Source organism: Ranitomeya imitator, chromosome 5 (genome assembly GCF_032444005.1).
Source record: "Ranitomeya imitator isolate aRanImi1 chromosome 5, aRanImi1.pri, whole genome shotgun sequence".
NCBI lineage: Eukaryota > Metazoa > Chordata > Amphibia > Anura > Dendrobatidae > Ranitomeya > Ranitomeya imitator.
The window spans coordinates 331313682-331334672 of record NC_091286.1 but is presented as its reverse complement, the minus strand read 5'-3'; the positions used below and the strand labels follow the sequence as shown (position 1 = coordinate 331334672).

At 45.6% G+C, this 20991-nt stretch overlaps 1 protein-coding gene across 1 annotated transcript in view; it reads right to left on the bottom strand.

Moving 5' to 3' along the window:
- Positions 1-20991, bottom strand: part of MDN1 (midasin AAA ATPase 1) — a 335477-nt gene that overhangs the window by 160152 nt on the left and 154334 nt on the right. Inside the window, exons 47-50 of the mRNA XM_069726361.1 lie at positions 18643-18791; positions 7917-8113; positions 5667-5887; positions 3365-3478 (exon numbers count right to left, since the gene is read on the bottom strand). Coding sequence (XP_069582462.1) covers positions 3365-3478; positions 5667-5887; positions 7917-8113; positions 18643-18791 — 681 coding nt within the window. The remainder of the gene's footprint in view (positions 1-3364; positions 3479-5666; positions 5888-7916; positions 8114-18642; positions 18792-20991) is intronic.

Sequence of the window (20991 nt, the reverse complement as noted above, 5' to 3'; positions counted from 1 at the left end):
CCTGCAGGACACCTAGGACCAGATTAAGGTCCCAAGCCTCTAGAGGTGCTCTATAGGGTGGTACCACGTGGGAGACTCGCGGAAAGAACGTTCTCACCTGGGGTTTGGAAGCAATGTTACGCTGGAAAAGGACGGACAAGGCCGAGACCTGCCCCTTGAGGGAGCTCAGCGATAGCCCCAAGTCCAGACCGGACTGAAGAAATTCCAAGATGGTGGGAATGTTGAAAACCAGCAGAGGACGACCTCTGCTTCTGCACCATTCAAAAAAGATTTTCCACGTTCGACGATAGATGCGGCTTTCGAGCACTGATCAAGGTGGAAACTACTTTGCGGGAAAAACCCACTTGGGTCAGAACCCAGGATTCAACGTCCAAGCCGTCAAACACTGGGCCCGAGTTCTGGTGGTAAATCGGACCCGGAGAAAGCAGATCCGGACGATCTGGTAGTCGCCAAGGAACGTCTGTGATCAGTTGGACAAGCTCCGCGTGTGAAGGAACAAATTAAGAAAGATTCTCCATTTTGTGTTTTTGACTCCATTTTCTTGTTACTTAAAGATAAATTCTGTTATTTAATTAGGTAAAAGGTTATAGATGCTATGAAGTAACTTTATCTTGTTGTTCACAAGTCTGTTATTCAACTAGGCAATGGTTTATAATTGGTATAAAGACTTTGAGTGTTCTCTTGAACCAGATAATGAGGCACCTGTTGGTATGCTTTTTCTATGCCAAGAAGACACGACCATATCTGTAGTTTCCGGTTTTTCTGTATCCTCATGGTTTTTTCTGTATTCTTATAGGTTAAGAACCATGAGAGTGTTCTTGTGCTGATTGGTTGAAGTATAATTTCTATGATTATAAAAAGCAATACACAATAAACGGGGGCTCAGAGATCTGCTCAATCCCCAATACAGAGACACACGTCTCCGTCTGGTCATTTTCAGTTGCCGGCAACGCCCTGTAGATTAATTTGGGAATCACTGAGTCAACCGTGAAGGATCAATTTAGATCCTCCCTCAACAGTTGGCGCCCGAACGTGTGGGCCCCAAACAGGAACGCCTCTGCCCCCCGGAGGACAACAGGACAAAGGTCCCTCGGACCGGACACAGGCACTGGAAAATTGGGACTGATCATCCCCCACAACAACCATGGTAAGTTAGCAGTTATACTGTCCAGACTGACCGTTTGGTGTGGTTTTCCTGTGTTTGTGCTGCAAAGAGGATCTGAGGTTAGTCCCTGATGGTGGGGTGATTTTTGGGTGGAATCATATAGAGGTGTAGTTCCGTTGGGAGCCCAGTGCTTGAACCGTACCTCATAAGGGACGGACACCCCGGATTGACCAGTGATGTAATTCTCTTTATAGTCAAAATATCCTGAATTCCTGATCACTGTTAGAATCTGGCGTGGTGAGGTGATCGAAGATGGGTAGGATGCGTATCTCAGGAATATATAGATATATATGTATATTCCAGGGGTATCCGGAGGGAAAGTCTGAGACGCCCTCCTCCTTTCACTGAGTACTTCGTTTTTGGGTTGTCCCAGCAGGGGACAGAGAGACCCAGTGGAGCAAACCGTAAGGCCGCACGTCTAAAGTAAGGATATTTAGCTCTAAAGGAGAATCAGTTTCCATGGAAGTAAAAGAAGACTTTGAATTTGTGTGATGAATCTGATATTGTTAGCCCAAAGACGGGGAAAGAAATCTGTCAAGAATGCAGGAAAGATATTCTCAATCATGGGTTTTTCTAAGGTGGTCTGGCACATGAATTGTGTGATGAAGGTTTTGTAGAAATTAATTAAGTCTGAGAACTCCTGTATTCTGTTTCTGTATGAAATTTCTAAAATACCCGATGGGAGGGGTAAGTCAAACAGCTGCGTTATTGCCTTCTTCTTTCTGTGTTGAGGAATGCTGTAAATTCTAATCTCTGATGTGTCTCTGGTATGGAGGGGGCACGTAGCTGCAATCTAAGTTTCTCTATATTTTCTATCCTTAGTGTAGTACGCGCTAGGAGATCTGTGTTTTGTTTAAAGCAACAATATTGTTTTGCAATAGAAAGAAATATTGTAAGTTGAAGTTGGAAGTTGAAAGTAAAATATGGTGTCTAGTTTTAGAAGGAAACTTGTAAGTGATTGGTTATCAGTGTGATTGAAAGATTGGTAAAAGATTCACCTGCTTCAAGTTGAGTGGTTGATATATAGCAAATTGAGAATTAACAGAAGAAGTGAATTCTGATTTGTTTTTGTTACGTTGAAAAAAGGAAAGTTGTCTGTTACTATGACAAAAAACTGGATGGTTTGTGGTGCAAGAAGGAACTGAGAAAGTGACTGAGATTAATTTATCGGGAAAGCAAACAATTAAAAATTTGGGACAGGGGGTCTCCCTGCTAGATAATGTGGTCCCTCCCCAGGAAATTAAGCCTCTACTCCCGACTGTAAGCCCTATGCCCCTTAACCCCAAGATATCAATATATCCTGGACTGCTGAGAAGTTCTATTGGCGTCTTATGGTAGTATTTAAAGATCTGGGATTCTCATTGTAAAATAAAGGCTATTCACACCTTTTTGTAGTAGCTTTAATGTCCGGCCTTAAATCTGAATTGAAAGAGGCAATAATGTCAGTCAGACCCGATATTGAGACTTCCACTCCGAATGATGCATTAAAAATAGTAGTAAGTTTTCAGAAGAACTCAAACCACTCTACATCAACAGGGAAATCAAAGGTTAAACCAGTAGCCGCAGCGATTCTTGCTCCAACCTTAGCCCCCACCACAGCTACAAGGACGCAGCTGGTTCCTCATCAGTGGTCCATGTAACAGACTTCAGCTCCTGCCCTCCCCACCTTACACAAATCCAGTCCCACACTCCAATATCCCTTTTAACCCTATGTCTGGGAATCTCCCTCCCAATAATGGTGCCCTGGTACCCTCTGTTTCCCCATGTAACACGCCCTTGTTTCCCATTAAGAAAAAGACTCCACCTGGCCATTCCCCTGTGTACCGGTTGGTACAAGATCTACGGGCAGTTAATGCAGCTATTGTTCTGGACACTTCGGTGGTGCCTAATCCACATACTCTTTTGTCCCAGATACCTCAGGATGCTGTTTGGTTCACAGTCATCGACCATGCCAAAGCCTTCTTCAGCATTCCATTACACCCAGATTGCCAGTTTCTGTTTGCATTCACTTATCAGGGATGACAGTTGACGTGGACAGTTATGCCACAAGGGGCCCAAAAAGGTGTCACACTTGAAACATCTCATGGTGAGTAAAACCTGTGAGCTGTCTCAAGACTTTTGCAACTTTATTGTTGCAAAACACACTGAAGAAATTGGTTACAGAAGAATTTTTGACTTAAGTGAATAAAAAATCCTTACCTAGTCCTGAACTGTAGAGGAGTTTCATGACACTATTCAGTTCATCAGACAGTGGACTAGAGTAGAACCTACTCAAAGCTTGTGCCCCAGCATCAATCTCGGTGCGCACATGATCTATTCATAAAAGATAAAAATGGAATTTGTCAGTGTAAGTTTGTCTAATCAAGGGGTCTCTAAGTAATATGAAAGTATGACTGTTCATGAGCTGCTTTGTAATGTTGTGGTATCATTTGTTAGGATTATTTAACACTAGATGGTGGCTCGATTCTAATGCATCGGGTATGCTAGAATATGTATTTATGCATGTATCTAGCAGCCACATAGTATATAGCACAGGCCACGTAGTATATAGGAGCCATGTAGTATATAGCAGACAAATATTACGTGGCCAGTGCTATATACTATGTGGCTGCTATATACATACATATTGTAGAATACCCGATGCGTTAATACAGGCCACACAATATATAACAGTGGCCACGCAGTATATAACACAGCGACGTACTATATAACACAGCCCACGCAGTACAGGCAGCATCAATAGTAAAAATTTGGGGACACACAGGGTTTATAGCAGCGGTTAAGGGGTTAATAGCAGCGGTTATGGAGTGCGTTATCCCCGGCATAACGCGGTCCGTTACCGCCGGCTTTAACCCTGTGTGAGCGGTGACTGGAGGGGAGTATGCGGGCGCCGGGCATTGACTGCGGGGAGTAAGGAGCGGCCATTTTCTTCCGGACTGTGCCCGTCGCTGATTGGTCGTGGCAAAACAGCCACGACCAATCAGCAACTTGGATTTCCATGACAGACAGAGGTCGCGACCAATGAATATCCGTGACAGAAAGGCAGACAGAAGGACAGACAGAAAGACGGAAGTGACCCTTAGACAATTATATAGTAGATAACAGATCATTACTCCTGTTCACACCGAAAAATTAAAGGGAATTTGTCATCAAGTTATTGCCATCTAATCTGACAGCAGAAGGATATAGGGGCAGAGGCCCCGATTCTAACGATGTTTAACTTACTGGGCTGCTTGCTGTAGCTTTTGTAAAATCAATGTTTTATCAGCAGGAAATTATCGCTAGAAGAATAGTGAACCTGCAGCCATGCAGTCCTCCATATTAATGAACTCTGTATAACCCCACCTCCGACACTGTCAGTTTTCTGCCTATGCACAGTGTACAAAGTAGGGGTGGGTGGGGTTATAGAAAGGTAAGTATTCAGAAAAGTAGTAGATCTGCAGCAGAGACAACCGTGATTTTATCAAAACTGCAGCAAGCAGCCCAGTAAGAGACACAATGCTGGAAACAAGGTCTCTGCCCTTCCATCATGCTGCTCTCAAATTGGGTAGCAAAAAGCTGGTACCAAATATCCTTTAAAATGCTTAAGTTAATAGTAACATAACATAGTTGGCAAGGCCGAAAAAGTAAATTTGCCCATCCAGTTCAGGCTATATTCCGTCAGAATAAGTCCCCAGACCTGCGTCCTTCTAAAGAACCTATTAACTAAGATACAATATTACTACGCTCCAGGAAGACATCCAGGTCTCTCTTCAACCCCTTGACTGAATTCGCCACCACCTCAGGCAAGAAATTCCAGATTCCCACTGCGTTAACAGTAAAGAATCCTTCAATGTTGTTGGAAAATCCTTCTCTCTTCCAGACACAGAGAATGCCCCCTTGTGCCCGTCACCTTCCTTGGTATAAACAGATCCTCGGAGAGATATTTGTATTGTCCCCTTATATACTTATACATGGTTATAATAATATACTTGTACTTATGTGCATGTCACTAAGGCCATGTTCACACATTCAGTATTTGGTCAGTATTTTACATCAGTACTTGCAAGTCAAAACCTGGAGTGGAACAATCAGAGGAAAAGTATAATAGAAACACGTTACCACTTCTGCATTTATCACCTACTCCTGGTTTTGGCTTACAAATACTGATGTAAAATAAGGACCAAACACTGAACGTGTGAACGTGGCCTAATGCCCAGACTACATTGCTTTGGCTGTGGCAAGTCACACAGCCAAAGCTCACTGTATGCCATGTTGTGACATAATTGAAGTGGATATGAGCTGCAAGGTACTGCAACAAGCAGTGACTTGCTCATCATGGTCAAGGTAACATGCCGATCACAATACGCCCATATTCACTCGCATTACGGTGTGATTATTATGCAGTAACTGATTATCACAGACTTAAAATGTATTCTATTGGCCTAACATAAAGCAAGATCATGAACAGTAAGTTGAAAAAAGGACTAAAACCTGAAGGAGAAAACGTCAATAAACACACCCAGCTCAGATGGTATTTTTTTTGATAAATGACTTAACCAGCGCATCCTTAGTATCCAATCCAATGATGTGGATTTCTCAATGATCAGCTGGACAGAATGTTTAATAACTACAGGGTCATCCATCCAAACACCTTCCATTTCCAAAGCATTGAAACTGAGATTTTCTGCATTGGCTGACTTTGCTATTAACTGAAGATCTTGTATAGCCAGTGGATTATTCCTGCAATGGGAAAGAATGAGATCAGTGCTAAAAGTCTGTCAAATTATGGAAGTGCACAAGCAACCAGAACAAAATGGTTGTCAAACAAGGAGCACTAGGAGGGAACTAAGGTTTTCAGAAAAGCAAGTACAGAAACCCAGAAAAAGAATCTGATTCAATTAACACCCTAACAAATGTAGAAGAGAGCCAATTTACTTCGTATCACATCACAGCTGCAATCCTAACAATATACACTGCTCAAAATAATAAAGGGAACACAAATAACAGAATATAACTCCAAGTAAACCAAACTTCTGTGAAATCAAACTGTCCACTTAGGAAGCAACACTGTTTGACAATATATTTCACATACTGTTGTGCAAATGGAATAGACAACAGATGGAAATTATTGGCAATTATCAAGACACTCAAAGGAGTGGTTCTGCAGGTGGGGGCCACAGACCACATCTCAGTACCAATGCTTTCTGGCTGATGTTTTGGTCACTTTTGAATGTTGGTTGTGTTTTCACACTCGTGCCAGCATGAGACCGACTCTACAACCCACACAAGTGGCTCAGGTAGTGCAGCTCATCCAGGATGGCACATCAAAGCGAGCTGTGGCAAGGAGGTTTGCTGTGATGGTCAGGGTAGTGTCAAGAGGCTGGAGGTGCTACCAGGAGACAGGCCAGTACATCAGAAGACAAACCAGTACACCAGGAGATGTGAAGGGGGCCGTAGAAGGGCAACAACCCAGCAGCAGGACCGCTATCTCAGCATTTGTGCAAGGAGGAACAGGAGGAGCACTGCCAGAGCCCTGCAAAATGACCTCCAGCAGGCCACAAATGTACATGTGTCTGCACAAACGGTTATACACCGACTCCATAAGGATGGTCTGAGCGCCTGACGTCCACAGATGGGGTTGTGCTCACAGCCGAACACCGTGCAGGATGCTTGGCATTTGCCACAGAACACCAGGATAGGCAAATTCGCCACTGGCGCCCTGTGCTCTTCACAGATGAAAGCAGGTTCAAACTGAGCACATGTGACAGACGTGACAGAGTCTGGAGGCACTGTGAAGAGCCTGCAACATCCTTCAGTATGACTGGTTTGGCAGTGGGTCAGTAATGGTGTGGGGTGGCATTTCTTTGGAGGGCCGCAGAGCCCTCCATGTGCTCGCCTAAGGTAGCCTTACTGCCATTAGGTACCGAGATGAGATCCTCAGACCCTTTGTGAGACCATATGCTGGTGTGATTGGCCCTGTGTTCTTCCTAATGCAGGACAATGCCAGACCTCATGTGGCTGGAGTGTGTCAGAAGTTCCAGCAAGATGAACGCACTGAAGCTATTGACTGGCCCACCCGTTCTCCAGACTTGAATCCGATTGAACACATATGGGACACAATTTCTTGCACCAACCACCAACGTCACGTTGCACCACAGACTGTCCAGGAGTTGGCGGATGCTTTAGTCCAGGTCTGGAAGGAGAGCCTTCAGAATACCATCCGCCGCCTCATCAGGAGCATGCCCAGGCGTTGTAGGAAGGTCATACAGGTACATGGAGGCCACACACACTACTGAGCATCATTTCCTTGTCTTGAGGCATTTCCACTGAAGTTGGATCAACCTGTAACTTCATTTTCCACTTTGATTTTGAGCATCATTAAAATTCCAGACCTCCGTGGGATATTAGTTGTGATTTACATTGATTATTTTTAGGTTTTATTGTTTGCAACCCATTCCACTATGTAATGAATAAAGATTTCTAGCTGGAATATTTCATTCAGTAATATCTAGGATGTAGGATTTTAGTTTTCCCTTTATTTTTATGAGTAGTGTAGTATTTTTAACAATGAAGGCTAGTATTTAACTCCTTTATCCTCAGGCAAATTTTCATTTTTGTTTTTCCTCCCTTTCTTCGAAGGGCCAAACATTATTATTTTTCCACCACATAGTCAGATGAAGGCACTAGATACAGTAAAGACCCCAGGATGCAGTTTTGATACAGTCTGTTTATTGTAGTACTTTCTCCACTTTGCTTTATTTAGGGTTACCTGCTTTTCTGTAGGCAATGTCTGTTCAAAATGTAAAGGAGGACTTGACTATCCCTCAGAATAGTAGATAAAGTGGAGTCCTCAGAAGAAAAGATGGCATCTGGTACTTTATCCGGCCACAATCCAATAGATAACAAACAACCATCATGTGTGGGTCCAAGAAGACGCACCTGACCTTGGATAATATCCTGCACTTGCTGAAAAAACAACATAAAGATAAAATGAAAAACTAGACAAACTAATCCATGCTGCAGTGGTTTCAGATATATTAAAAAGGAAAGCTGAAACTATTTTGTTGGAAGTGAAGAACATCATATAAGGCAAGGCAACTGCATTTCACACAACGTAAAAGGGGACGAATGAAAAGGCAAGTTGCTTGCACGGAAGATAGAGAAATGGGTTTCCTTAGGATTACCTAGAATTATAATAAAGTAAACCACCAGAGATGAAACATTACGTTATCAATCAGGTTTCAATAAATAAATTGCTCTCGCTAAAAAAAATAAAGTTCTGCACTGTAACTAGGGAAAAGTTAAATTATTTCTTATATGTGACGTTCATAGGTGAACAGAACATTTTGGGAAAGTCTGTGTTGTACGTTAACACAATATTATGCAGAAAGAAGGAAAAACAGGGATTTTTGTGAGTACTCACCATAAAAACCTTTTCTCTGAGCCACTCATTGGGGGACACAGGACCATGGGTGTTATGCTGCTGGCACTCAGAGGCTGACACTAAGTTAATAAAAAAAAGTCAGCTCCTCCTCTGCAGTACACACCCTCGTGATGTCTCCAAGAGAGCCAGTTCGGTGCAAAAGCATTAGGAAAACATTAACAACATACAAGAGTACAACATGGCAACCCAAAGAACAGGCCAAACTATTAGGCTAACAGGGTGGATGCTGTGTCCCCCAATGAGTGGCTCGGAGAAAAGGATTTTACGGCGAGTACTCACAAAAATCCCTGTTTCTCCATCGCCTCATTGGGAGACACAGGACCATGGAACGTCCCAAAGCAGTCCCTGGGTGGGATAACAACATAAAAAAGTAGGATACATGTAACAACTGCCTAGGTGTGCGCAACCGCGTCTTGAAGAATTCTTCTTCCCAGGCCCGCATCCGCGGAAGCCTGAGAGTGAGTATTATAATGCTTTGAGAACGTATGTAAGCTGGACCAAGTCGCAGCCTTACAGACCTGTTCCGCCGACGCCTGATGTCAAACGGACCAAAAAACTCCCACCGCTCGAGTGGAGTGTGCCCTGATCCCCATTGGAATGTGCTGGCCTCTGACATCTGAATGGAGGAACGAATCCACCTGGCTATCATGGTCTTTGAAGCAGCGAAGCCCTTCTTATGACCCTCGGGGATCACAAACAAAGCGCCCGTTCTTCTGAATAATGCCGTCCTCGAGACATACCTTCTCAGGGCTCCGACCAGATCCAGAGTGTAGAGAGCCCTTTCCATTCTGTGAATGGGAGCCGGACAAAGTGAAGGAAGAACAAAGTCTTTGTTCAGATGGAAGGAGGAGATGACCTTGGGCAAGAAAGACGGGGATGGCCTAAGGACAACCTTGTCCTGATTTTAATTGAGGAAAGGCACCCGACAAGACTGGGCGGCTAGTTCTGAGTCAATCTTCGGATTGACGTGATTGCCACCAGGAAAGCGACCTTCCAGGACAAGAAAGTCAGCAAAATGTCCTGGAACGGTTCAAAGGGGGGTTCCTGTATAACAATCAGTACCAAGTTGAGATCCCAGAGCTCTAAGGGCATGCGATAGGGGGGTACCAGGTGTGACACCGCTTGCATGAAAGTCTTCACCTGAAGCCTAGTCACGATCTTCCTTTGAAATAAGACCGATAGGGCAGAGATATGACCCTTGAGAGAACTAGGGACCAGGCCCGAGTCCAGACCGGCCTGTAGAAACTGTAATATGTTGGGAATGGAGAAGACGAGAGGGGGAAGACTTCGATCATTGCACTAAGCAAAAAACATCTTCCAGGTGCGACATAAATACATATCGACGCCAGCTTGCAAGAACTGACCATTGTGGAAACAACCTGTTTAGAAAAACCAGCCTGGGTCAGCCTGGCATTGTTCGATTGAATTTGGATGGGGTGGCCCGCTAGAAGATGCTCCTTGTTGAAGGGATAAGACATTGTCTCGAGGAAGAATATTAACCCTTGAGAGGTGTCCAGGGTCTAAGGATATCTGCTGGGCTGGGACAGAGGATGACTTGCTTAAGGTTATCAGCCAGCCCAGGCGAGAAAGGGTATCGCAAGTAAAGTGAACGGAGACCTCGCAATCGTGGAAGGATGGACCTTTGACCAAGAGGTTGTCCAGGTAGGGCAGAATGACCACAACTCGAGAGTGTAAGATGGCATGACCTTTGTCAACACTCTGGGGGCATGACGAGGCTGAAAGAAAAGGGCCGTGATTTGGAAATGCTGGTCGTGAATGGCAAAGAGCAGGAATCTCTGGTGGAAAGGAAATATCGGGATATGTAGGTAAGCGTCTCGGATGTCGATGGATGCTAAAAACTTTCCTTCTTCCATAGAAACGATGACTGAACGCAGAGATTCCATGCAAAAATGATGAACCTTGACAAACTTGTTTAGAAGTTTGAGGTCTAGAATGGGTCTCACCTTTCCGTCCTTTTTTGGGACCACGAAACGGTTAGAGTAGAAACCCTGAAACCTTTCGTTTTCTGCAACAGGGACAATGACGCCATCGTGACGCAATGCGTCTATGGCTCCTGAAAAGACCTTTGCCCTTGCCTCTGGAGGACAGGAACGGAAGAAACAACGTTGTGAGCATGTAGAAAAATCGATCTCGTATCCGGACGACACCAGGTCTCTGACCCATTCGTCGTGGACGACGGACAGCCAGGTCTGACTAAACAGAAGTAGGCAGATCCCCTAGATCTCGACTGTTTAAGGCGAGATTTCCATTGTCGACTAGATCCGTAGGAAACTCGAGAACCTCTGTCCCTGTGTGGGGAGCGCACTGACTCGGGGGAGGTAGTGGCAGTGGACCAGCCTGGGTTGGAGCGAAAGGATCGGAAATGGAACTGTTGTTGTCTCGGAAAAGGACACCCAAGCCTCTGCCCGTGGCATCAGAAATAAGCTGATCCAGCTTCTCACCAATTAAGCAACCACTATGGTAAGACAGAGATATTAAGGACTTTTTGGATGAGGAGTCCGCTTTCCACTCTCTGAGCCATAATGCTCTTCTGATCGTGACTGCGTTAGCTGCCGTTACAGCAGAACAGCCAGCCGGGTCCAGGGATGCGTATACCAGGTAATCTCCAGCCTGAGAAATTTGACTGACAAGATGTACTGCTTCAGAGGGGAGATTGCAGCTCTGAATGGATTTGGCCAGGGTATGTGTCCAGAAGACTATCGCCTTAGCAACCCATGCTGCAGCGAATGAAGGACAGAAGGCCGAGTCTGAGGCCTCAAAGACAGAGCGAGCCAAATGTTCTATCTGATGGTCTGTGGGATTTTTAATGGATGACCTATCCAGTAGGGATAGAAGAGTCTTGGATGCCAGGTGAGGCACTGGCGGGTCTACAACAGGGAAATCAGCCCAGTCCTTCCTCAGCACAGCTGAAAAAGGATATTTTGCTTCAAGAGACTTTTGTCCTGTGAAGCGTTTGTCCGGTCGCTCCCTGTAACGATTGCGTATGGCCGTAAACTAGGGTGAACTGCTAAAGTTTCCTGCAAGTCTGGCGAATCCAGGTCCAAGGAGCCGCCCAATTCGTACTCAGATTCGCGTTAGCTACTGACCCCTGGAGAGGGAAAGCAAGAAGCAGAACTCGCGGACGAGAATGCACGTGAATGCTCTGGGGACGTTCTGTGGATCCGTTTCCCAGACACCTGTAGGTTTCTAGAGTGCTCTCAACCCCTGCTGACCAACTGCTCCCGTATGGGAGAGGGTCCATTTATGTCAGACCTGCACATACTCCGATCCCTGGAGGGATTCAATCGCTTTGGCAAGAGAAACCATTGATTGTGACAGTGACGAAGCTCACTCACGGGGGCTAGGTACACTGGGCTCGGTGGCGGCGGAAGGCTTCTGAGGGCATTTAGGGTCACAGGCATTGCAGAGCGGCAAAGTCTGAGCCTTAGGAAATGCAGACTGGCAGGAGGTACATGAAGTGAAGAAGACTGCAATAGCCTTGCTAGCCTTTTTAGATGCTTTAGGCAGGGACATTGTACCCTTCTATGCATTCCCTTTAAAAACATAGGGAACTCCTGCAGTGAAAAAGGGTTACAGTAGGGAGGAGGAGGGTGGTCTAGAGCAGCGCTCCCTTACCCAGATCCTGTGTCCTTCTGCGTGGCACTGTAGCGTAGCTGCTGAGGGTCCCCAGAGAGAGTTAACGCCTGCGGTGAGTTGTTCCTGACAAAATTGCCTCATAGACCACTGGCCGGATGCTGGTGTCTGTCCGGAGGGTCCGTGGGAGAAGAGGAGATGGCCGCCGAGATTAGGAGAGGCGCTTCTCGTACAGGACGGTGAAAGGAAAACAGAAAGGTGGGCGGAGTTACCGGGACGCGTCATAGCAGGGGCGGAGTTACAGAATTCGACCTAGCAGAGAACCGAAGCTGGGGACTAAATTTACCGGCATTGGCTGGCGCAGGTACCGGAAGATCAGGAGCCCCACGCCGCCAGGAGAAGCCCCCCTCCTCTATCCTGTGCCGCCTCAGACTGCTTGCCCAGAGCCCTCCAGCCCCGGCACTTACCAGGAGAAGCTGCCGGGCGGCAGATAAGCAAGCGATATACTGGTTTTACGTACCGGTAATAGGATTTTACAGAGTCCACGACAGCACCCACAATGAGAGAGGGGATCCGCCCACCTTCCGGACAGGAACCTACAGGTTAAAAAGAGGCGGCCCCCCTCGCCCTCCAGTTTGTGTTCCAGAGTACAAGGGATACCGCCAATAAATCAGTACATGACAAAATTACCTTAAACAATACTAAACACCGCCACCTCTATAGAGTGATCTCTAAGGCACACCTTCCAACAGAGTGCAAGAATAAGTAACTAAATACGGGGGGGAATGTACGGGTGCTGTCGTGGACTCTGTAAAATCCTATTACCGGTACGTAAAAACCGGTTTTCCTATCGCCACGACAGCACCCACAACGAGAGACTTTCAAAGACTATTTAATTGGGAGGGATCACAGCACTAAGTACTGAACGGCCAAATTGTAAGCTGGAATTAGCAGATAGATCAAGGCGATAGTGCTTATAAAAGGTGGAAGGTGATGACCAAGTTGCCGCCTTACATATCATATCAATGGGGACATCTGCCTTCTCCGCCCAAGATGATGCCATAGCCCGAGTGGAATGCGCCTTGATGCCCTCTGGTGGTGTTTCTCCCTTGGCAGAGTAAGCAAGACATATCGCTTCCCTAATCCATCTAGCGATAGAATTCTTCGTGACACTTGAACCCTTTTTTCGATTCTGGAAAGAAACAAACAAAGCCCTACTCTGTCTCCAGCTTTGTGTCCTATTCAAGTACTCTAATATCGCCCTCTTTACATCCAGAGTATGATATTTTATCTCCTCTTCTGAACCAGGATTTTCATAAAAAGATGGTAAATAAATCTCCTGACTTCTATGAAACTTAGTTGCTACTTTTGGCAAGTATGCAGGATCTGGTTTTAAGACAATCTTATCCTGAAGAATTATTAGATAGGGAGGATCTACTGATAACGCCTGTATATCACTGACCCTCCTGGCAGATGTTAACGCTAAAAGTAGAGCTGTTTTTAAGGTTAAATTTATCATTGGAATAGAATCCAATGGTTCGAAAGGGGGTTCAGTCAACGCCTCAAGCACTAAATTTAGATCCCAAGGGGGTAATCTTACAATATGGATTGGGTTAGAACGCTGACATGCTTTAATAAACCTAGCAACCCATCTATTACCAGCTATATCACTGTTATACAGAGCCCCTAAGGCTGAAACATGAACTCTCAGAGTGTTGACTGCTAAACCCAATTCCCAGCCTTTCTGAAGGAATTCTAGAATAGCCGAAATCGGAACTTTATCTCCTAATGGTTGCTGATAAAATGTAAGGAATTTTTTCCAAATTTTAGTGTAGATTTTTGTAGTGACCTCCTTCCTGTTCTTCAATAAGGTAGCTATTAAAGCATTGGAGAACCCCCTCTCCCTCAGAAGCTCCCTCTCAAGTTCCAAGCCGTTAAGTGGAGAGTCTCCAAATTTGGATGACGAAATCGACCTTGAGAAAGGAGTTCCGGAACCACTGGCAACACCCAGGGATCGGTCACTGACATTGTCCTGAGGAGAGAGAACCAAGGCCTCCTGGGCCAGAAGGGGGCAATTAAGATCACTCTGGCTCTTTCCTCCCTGATCTTCCAGAGCACTATCGGAATCAGACACATTGGGGGAAAGGCATACGCTAGTGGAAAGTCCCAACGGATACAAAGGGAATCCACTAAGAACGGTCGGTCTGCTATGTGTAATGATGCAAACTCCCTGACCTTCCTGTTCTCCCTCGTAGCAAACAGATCTATTACCGGCAAACCCCAGAGATTGACTATTTGCTTGAATATCTGTTTGTTTAGAGACCATTCCCCCTGACGAAGGGAATGGCGACTGAGATAGTCTGCCTCTATATTGAGTTCCCCTTTTATATGAACTGCCGACAGGGAATGAAAGTGATTCTCGGCTAGGGACAATATCTGTGCTGTAGTGGTCATTAGGGATCGTGACCTTGTCCCCCCCTGATGATTGATGTAGGCCACCACAGTCATATTGTCGGTTTGTATTTGTACATGCGAATCCTTCAGGGATGGTAGTAAGTGAAGAGGAGCCTGATTGACCGCAGCAAGTTCTCTCAAATTTGAGGAACTTTGGGATTCTTGAATTGACCATCGCCCTTGGGTTAGAATGTCTCCCATATGGGCTCCCCAACCGAACGGACTGGCGTCTGTTGAAACTACGCTGTCCGGTGTGATGGTCCAGAGAACTCCCTTTGATAAATGAGCCAGACTGAGCCACCATCTCAGATCGTGAAGAGTGGCTGGTGATAGACTGAACTTTCTGTTTAGAGAACCCTGAAGATCTTTCTCTGCTTGAAGAATCTCGTACTGAAGCATTCGAGTATGAGCCTGAGCCCATCTCAGAGCTGGTATACATGCAGTCAATGATCCTAGTAGAGACATTGCGTCTCTTAAACTTAAGTTTGGAACTTTCCTTACTGCCATGACTTTTCGAATGATCTTCTGCTTCTTTTCCTCTGGTAGAAAAGATAACTGATTTTCTGAGTCTAGAAGAACTCCTAGGAACATTTCACATCTGGTAGGTTCTAGTCTTGACTTTTCCCTGTTGATTATCCATCCGAGTTCCTGTAAGGATGATATTATGGCATTTACCCGAGCCGTACACTGAGCAATCGAATTCCCGACTATTAAAAAATCATCTAGATAAGGCACTACAAGGGTTTCCCTTTCCCTGATATGGGCCATTACTTCCGATATAACCTTTGTAAAAACTCTAGGTGCCATGGACAGGCCAAAGGGCATTGCCCGAAATTGAAAATGTTTAACCTGATGATTTACCCATACTGCCATCCTGAGGAACTGTTGGTGATTTCTGTGAACTGGAAGATGGTAGTATGCATCTTTTAGATCCATAACCGACATGTAGCACCTAGGAAACAAAAGCTTAGTTGTTGATTTAATGGATTCCATCTTAAAAGCGTGGTATTGATGATATTTATTTAATTTCCGCAAAATTATTATAGTCTTAAAGGACCCATCGGGTTTGGAAATCAAAAATAGCGGAGAATAAAAGCCCGTCTTCTCCTGGTGTTTTGGAACCTCTTCAATAACTCGCTTTGTAAGCAATTGTTGAATCTCTAATTCTAAGGCCTGTTGTTGGGCCGGAGAGTCCAGCGATGTTATTACAAAATGATTTGGGGGAGTTCTCAAAAATTCTAATTTTAACCCTGACTCAACTACCCCCAATATCCAGGCACTAGAAGTTATTTTTGTCCATTTATCTTAGAAGAACTTCAGTCTACCCCCTACTGGTAGATCTGTTCTATCTGTAGTTACGTCTACGTCTTGATAAAGATGAAGGGTTCTTATAGTATCCACCTTTCTTCTTTTGTTCTGATGACTCCCAGTCACGATTATATCCTTGCTGGTCTGACTGAAATCTCCTCAAGGGCATGCGTCTCCGGAAGGCGTTCCTAAAAGTGGGATTAAACGCTTAAATCCCTTCTTCCTATCCTCTGCCCTTGCAAGGATGTCATCCAGCACCGGGCCGAATAGGTACTCACCCCTACACGGAATGGAGCACAACTTGGCTTTAGCCTGAGCATCTCCCTTCCAGCTCTTAAGCTATAGTGCCCGCCGGGCTGCATTTGAAAGACCCGCCGACCTTGCCGCCAATTTTAAGGAATCAATTGAAGCATCAGCCAGATAAGCCGCTCCTTCTCTGATCTGGGACAGGGAATTCAATAATTTATCCCTAGGAACTTTCGCTTTAAGTTGTTCCTCTAGCTGAGTCACCCAGACCATAACTGATCTAAAAGGCTCCAGAAGTGTTTAAAGGCTCCAGATGATGACTCCCACACCTTCTTAAGGAGCATGTCAGCCTTCCAATCTGAGGGATCCTTGAGGAGTCCCACGTCTTCAAGTGGTAGCGAGGCTGTTTTTGAAGTAGAGGCTACTGCCGCATCTACTTTTGGAATCTTCATCCACTGAGATAAGACGTCATCATCAAAGGGGTACCTTCTTTTTGCGGCAGAAGGTAAGAACCCCTTATCCTGCTTGTCCCACTCTCGCTTGATCAGATCTTTAATTGAATCTACCACCGGGAAAGATCTATGACTTCTCTGGCACAGCCCCGCAAACATAATTTCCTGGGTCATCTTTGCTTCCTTACTTTCCGCAACACCCATGGTCGCACGGACTGTCTTAATCAATGTTTCCATATTATCAACGGAAAAACAAGGCCTTCCCCTCCTCATCCGAGGAGGATGGCGAAGAACTTCCCGAGCATTTGCCCTCTTGCAACGAAGGGCTAGAATCGGACACCATCTCCATACTGACTTTTTCATGCCGTCTAGCTTTAAGGGACGATCTTATCTCTTCCCTAATAACCTCCCTCAAATCCGATGTACGGAGAGGGGCTTCCTCTTCCAAAGTAAGGCATATACACGTCTGACACAACTTCTTTAAATAGCTGTCAGGTAGTGGCTCCGTGCATAAAGCACACTGTTTATGCTTTGATTTGGAAACTTTCTCCCCTATAACAAAGCATAGTACAAAAAAACAGTTGTATCAGCTACTAGTTCAGATATAACACTCACCACCGCTGATAAACATGGAGTACCGTTCTCTGAGGGGGCGAGGTGCGACTTGACGTCGGGTTGCTAGAATCCTGCTGCCCGCGTACCACATCACCGCTGTGAGATCTGCTGCTACCGCTCCTCTGCTGCTCTCCTACCTGCAGGTGTTCGGCGTCTCCTATGGAAGACATGCTGCCACACACACTCACCAAGCGCTGCTGTACTTTTAAAACTCCCGCGCTCCTCCTCCCGGTCTCCCCCGGAAGTCGAAATGGTACTTCCGGGTCATAAGCGCCGACCTGCTCCAGCAGCATCGCGCGCGCATGGATGACCCAGGGCGGCATGCCTTCCCCCAGAAACGCCACGATTCCTTGCCAGACGAGGGGGGGAGCTGAACACAGTACTCCCCCCGATGCTGCTTCCGGGCCCCCGACTCTGCCGTTCCCCCCGGACACCGCACAGAGGCTTGGCAGACCCGGGTAAGAAGAAAAAACCTGCAGGCTCCCGCCGTCCGGACAGGAACCCAAACTGGAGGGCGAGGGGGGCCGCCCCTTTTTAACCTGTAGGTTCCTGTCCGGAAGGTGGGCGGATCCCCTCTCTCGTTGCGGGTGCTGTCGTGGCGATAGGAAAACAGTGGGTACATGTCTTCCTGCTGCCACTGCTGGATGGTGCAGGAATAAAGGGATCATCCTCGAACCACCATCCCTTTAATAGGGAGATGGAGAGGGACCATCCGCCTCCTTGTACCATCCGCTTCAACAGTGGTGGTGCAATGGGGGCTGCTCAGACGCCACAGGGGCCTCTGTACATCCAAGGGGTAAATCCCCTAGGATGGGACAGGGCTAATGTCCGGCATTAGGCCTGGCTGCGGAAGAGGATATGTGGAGGCGACACTCCATGTGCTTGTCCGTAAGGTGCAGGGAGTTCGGAGCCCTTAGAGGGACCCGTCGCCCCTAAAAAAAATTCAGCCCAGGCATGGCATCCCACGTCGCAGGAGAGGATACGAAGAGGTGACACTGTTGATGATTTGAGGAGATCGGAACCTTGAAAGGATCCGTCGCCCCATTCGTCTGTAGTAAAAATAAAAATAAAAAAATGAAAAAGGTAAAAAAAAAAGTTGAAAAATAAAATAAAAAAAACTTTAGGTCTTAAGGCCAGACCAGTGTGCCTCCTACGGACACTAAGCAAGAACTGGCTCTCTTGGAGACAGCATGAGGGTGTATACTGCAGAGGAGGAGCTAACGTTTTTTGTATTAACTTAGTGTCAGCCTCCAAGTGGCAACAGCATAACACCCATGGTCCTGTGTCCCCCAATGAGGCAATGGAGAAAATTATTTTGGTAGCAGCCTTGTGTTGGGCAAACCAAATATGCACCAAATTTACCATTTACTGAGAGAACTTACCCGCTGGACCACAGCCGTGGGTTGTGAGTAGACAAACACTTCACTACAAGCCTTTTGGAATGCATGTTCTAGGTCAATTCCTCTTTGTAGCTGCTGGGATAGCAGAACACCAGCATGAAGCAAATAAGAAAGCGAACTGCATGGAGAACCTTAAAGTGATGTAAACAATAAAAAAGTAACATAATGTTAGCTCATAAAAGAATATAAAAATCACCAACTTTTATGAAGCAGTCTAAGGTCATGTTCACACGTTCCTGATTTCCCTGCTGTTTTTTCTGCACTAAAAACCGCAGCTCTTGGCAGAAAACGCAGGTGCGTTTTTTGGTGCGTTTTTGGTGCGTTTTTTGATGCGGTTTTTAGTGCAGTTTTCTCTGCAGAGTCTGTGGGGGGGGGGAATTCTTTATTTTTTTATTGTTCCTACCTATGGGGGTGACAAAGGGGGGGGTCATTTACTATTCTTTTTATTTTGATCACTGAGATATAATCTATCTCAGTGATCAAATTGCACTTCGGAACGAATCTGCTGGCCGGCAGATTCGGCGGGCGCACTGCGCATGCGCCCGCCATTTTGGAAGATGGCGGCGCCCAGGGAGAAGACGGCCGGACGGACACCGGGAGGCCCGGTAAGTATAAGGGGGGGGGGGAGATGAGGGCACAAAGGGGGGCGTCGGAGCACGGAGGGGTGGCATCGGAGCATGGGGGGGTGGGATTGGGGCACGGGGGGGCAGCCACACTCCGCCCACGCACTTCCTGCTGCAGCGGTTCTGCACCACAAACCGAAGAAAACCCGCAGATATTTTTTTCGTCTGCGGGTTTTACTGCGGGTTTGACCTCACAATGGAGGTCTATGGGTGCAGAACCGCTGCAGTTCCGCACAAAGAAGTGACATGCTACTTCTTTTTTACCGCAGCTATTCAGCGCGGCTTTTTTAGTGCATTTCCGCAATGTGGGCACAGCGGTTCCTGTTTTCCATAGGGTACATTGTACTGTACCCTGCATGGAAAACAGCTGCGGACCCGCAGCGGCAAAATCGCGGCGGTTCCGCAGTTAAAAACGCATAGTGTGAACATGGCCTAAAGAAGACCTGTCACCAGGGCAAAAGTGGCCAGTTTTTGTCTCCTATTCCATTTCCGCTGTTCTTTGGAGGATACTTTTTTTTCTTTCTAAACATCCGCATTACAGTTACTGAGAAATGAGCATTTTATGGTCTTTACAAGGAGGTGATCCTCACAGGGTAATTATACAAAGCAGCCTAAAGAGATGTCCCCAGGTAATCCTGTGATCCTCTCTCCCTTAGAAGATTTTGTAGGGTGGATAAAAATCATGTCATAATTACGGTGGGTGAGGGGGATTGGCAACAAAAATAAAATAAAAGCAAAAACTGGCCAGTTTTGACGTGGTGACAGGACCTCTTTGAAGGGGTTGTCTGAAACCAACAGTAAATTTTACATTAAAAGTCTTAACTATTTAACCCCTTCACCCCCGGAGCTTTTTCCGCTTTTTCATTTTCGTTTTTTGCTCCCCTCCTTCCCAGAGCCATAACTTTTTTATTTTTCCGTCAATATGGCCATGTGAGGGCTTATTTTTTGCGGGACGAGATGTACTTTTGAACGATACCATTGATTTTACCATGCCATGTAACAGAAAACGGGAAAAAAATTCCAAGTGTGATGAAATTGCAAAAAAAGTGCAATCTCACACTTGTTTTTTGTTTGGCTTTTTTGCTAGGTTCACTAAATGCTAAAACTAACCTGCCATTATGATTCTCCAGGTCATTATGAGTTCATAGACACCAAACATGTCTAGGTTATTTTATATCTAAGTGGTGAAAAAAATTTCCAAATTTTGCTTAAAAAAAAAAAAAAAAAAAAATTGCGCGATTTTCCGATACCCGTAGCGTCTCCAATTTTCGTGATCTGGGGTCAGGTGAGGGCTTATTTTTTGCGTGCCGAGCTGGCGTTTTTAATGATACCATTTTGGTGTACATACGTTCTTTTGATCGCCCGTTATTGCATTTTAATGCAATGTTGCGGCGACCAAAAAAACGTAATTTTGGCGTTTTGATTTTTTTTCTCGCTACGTCATTTAGCGGTCAGGTTAATCCTTTGTTTTTATTGATAGATCGGGCGATTCTGAACGCGGCGATACCAAATATGTGTATGTTTGATTTTTTTTAAATTGTTTTATTTTGATTGGGGCGAAAGGGGGGTGATTTGAACTTTTATATATTTTTAATTTTTTTTATATTTTTAATCACTTTTTTTTTTTTTTTTTTAGCATGCTTCAATAGCCTCTATGGGAGGCTAGAAGCATGCATAACTCGATCGGCTCTGCTACATAGAGGTGAAG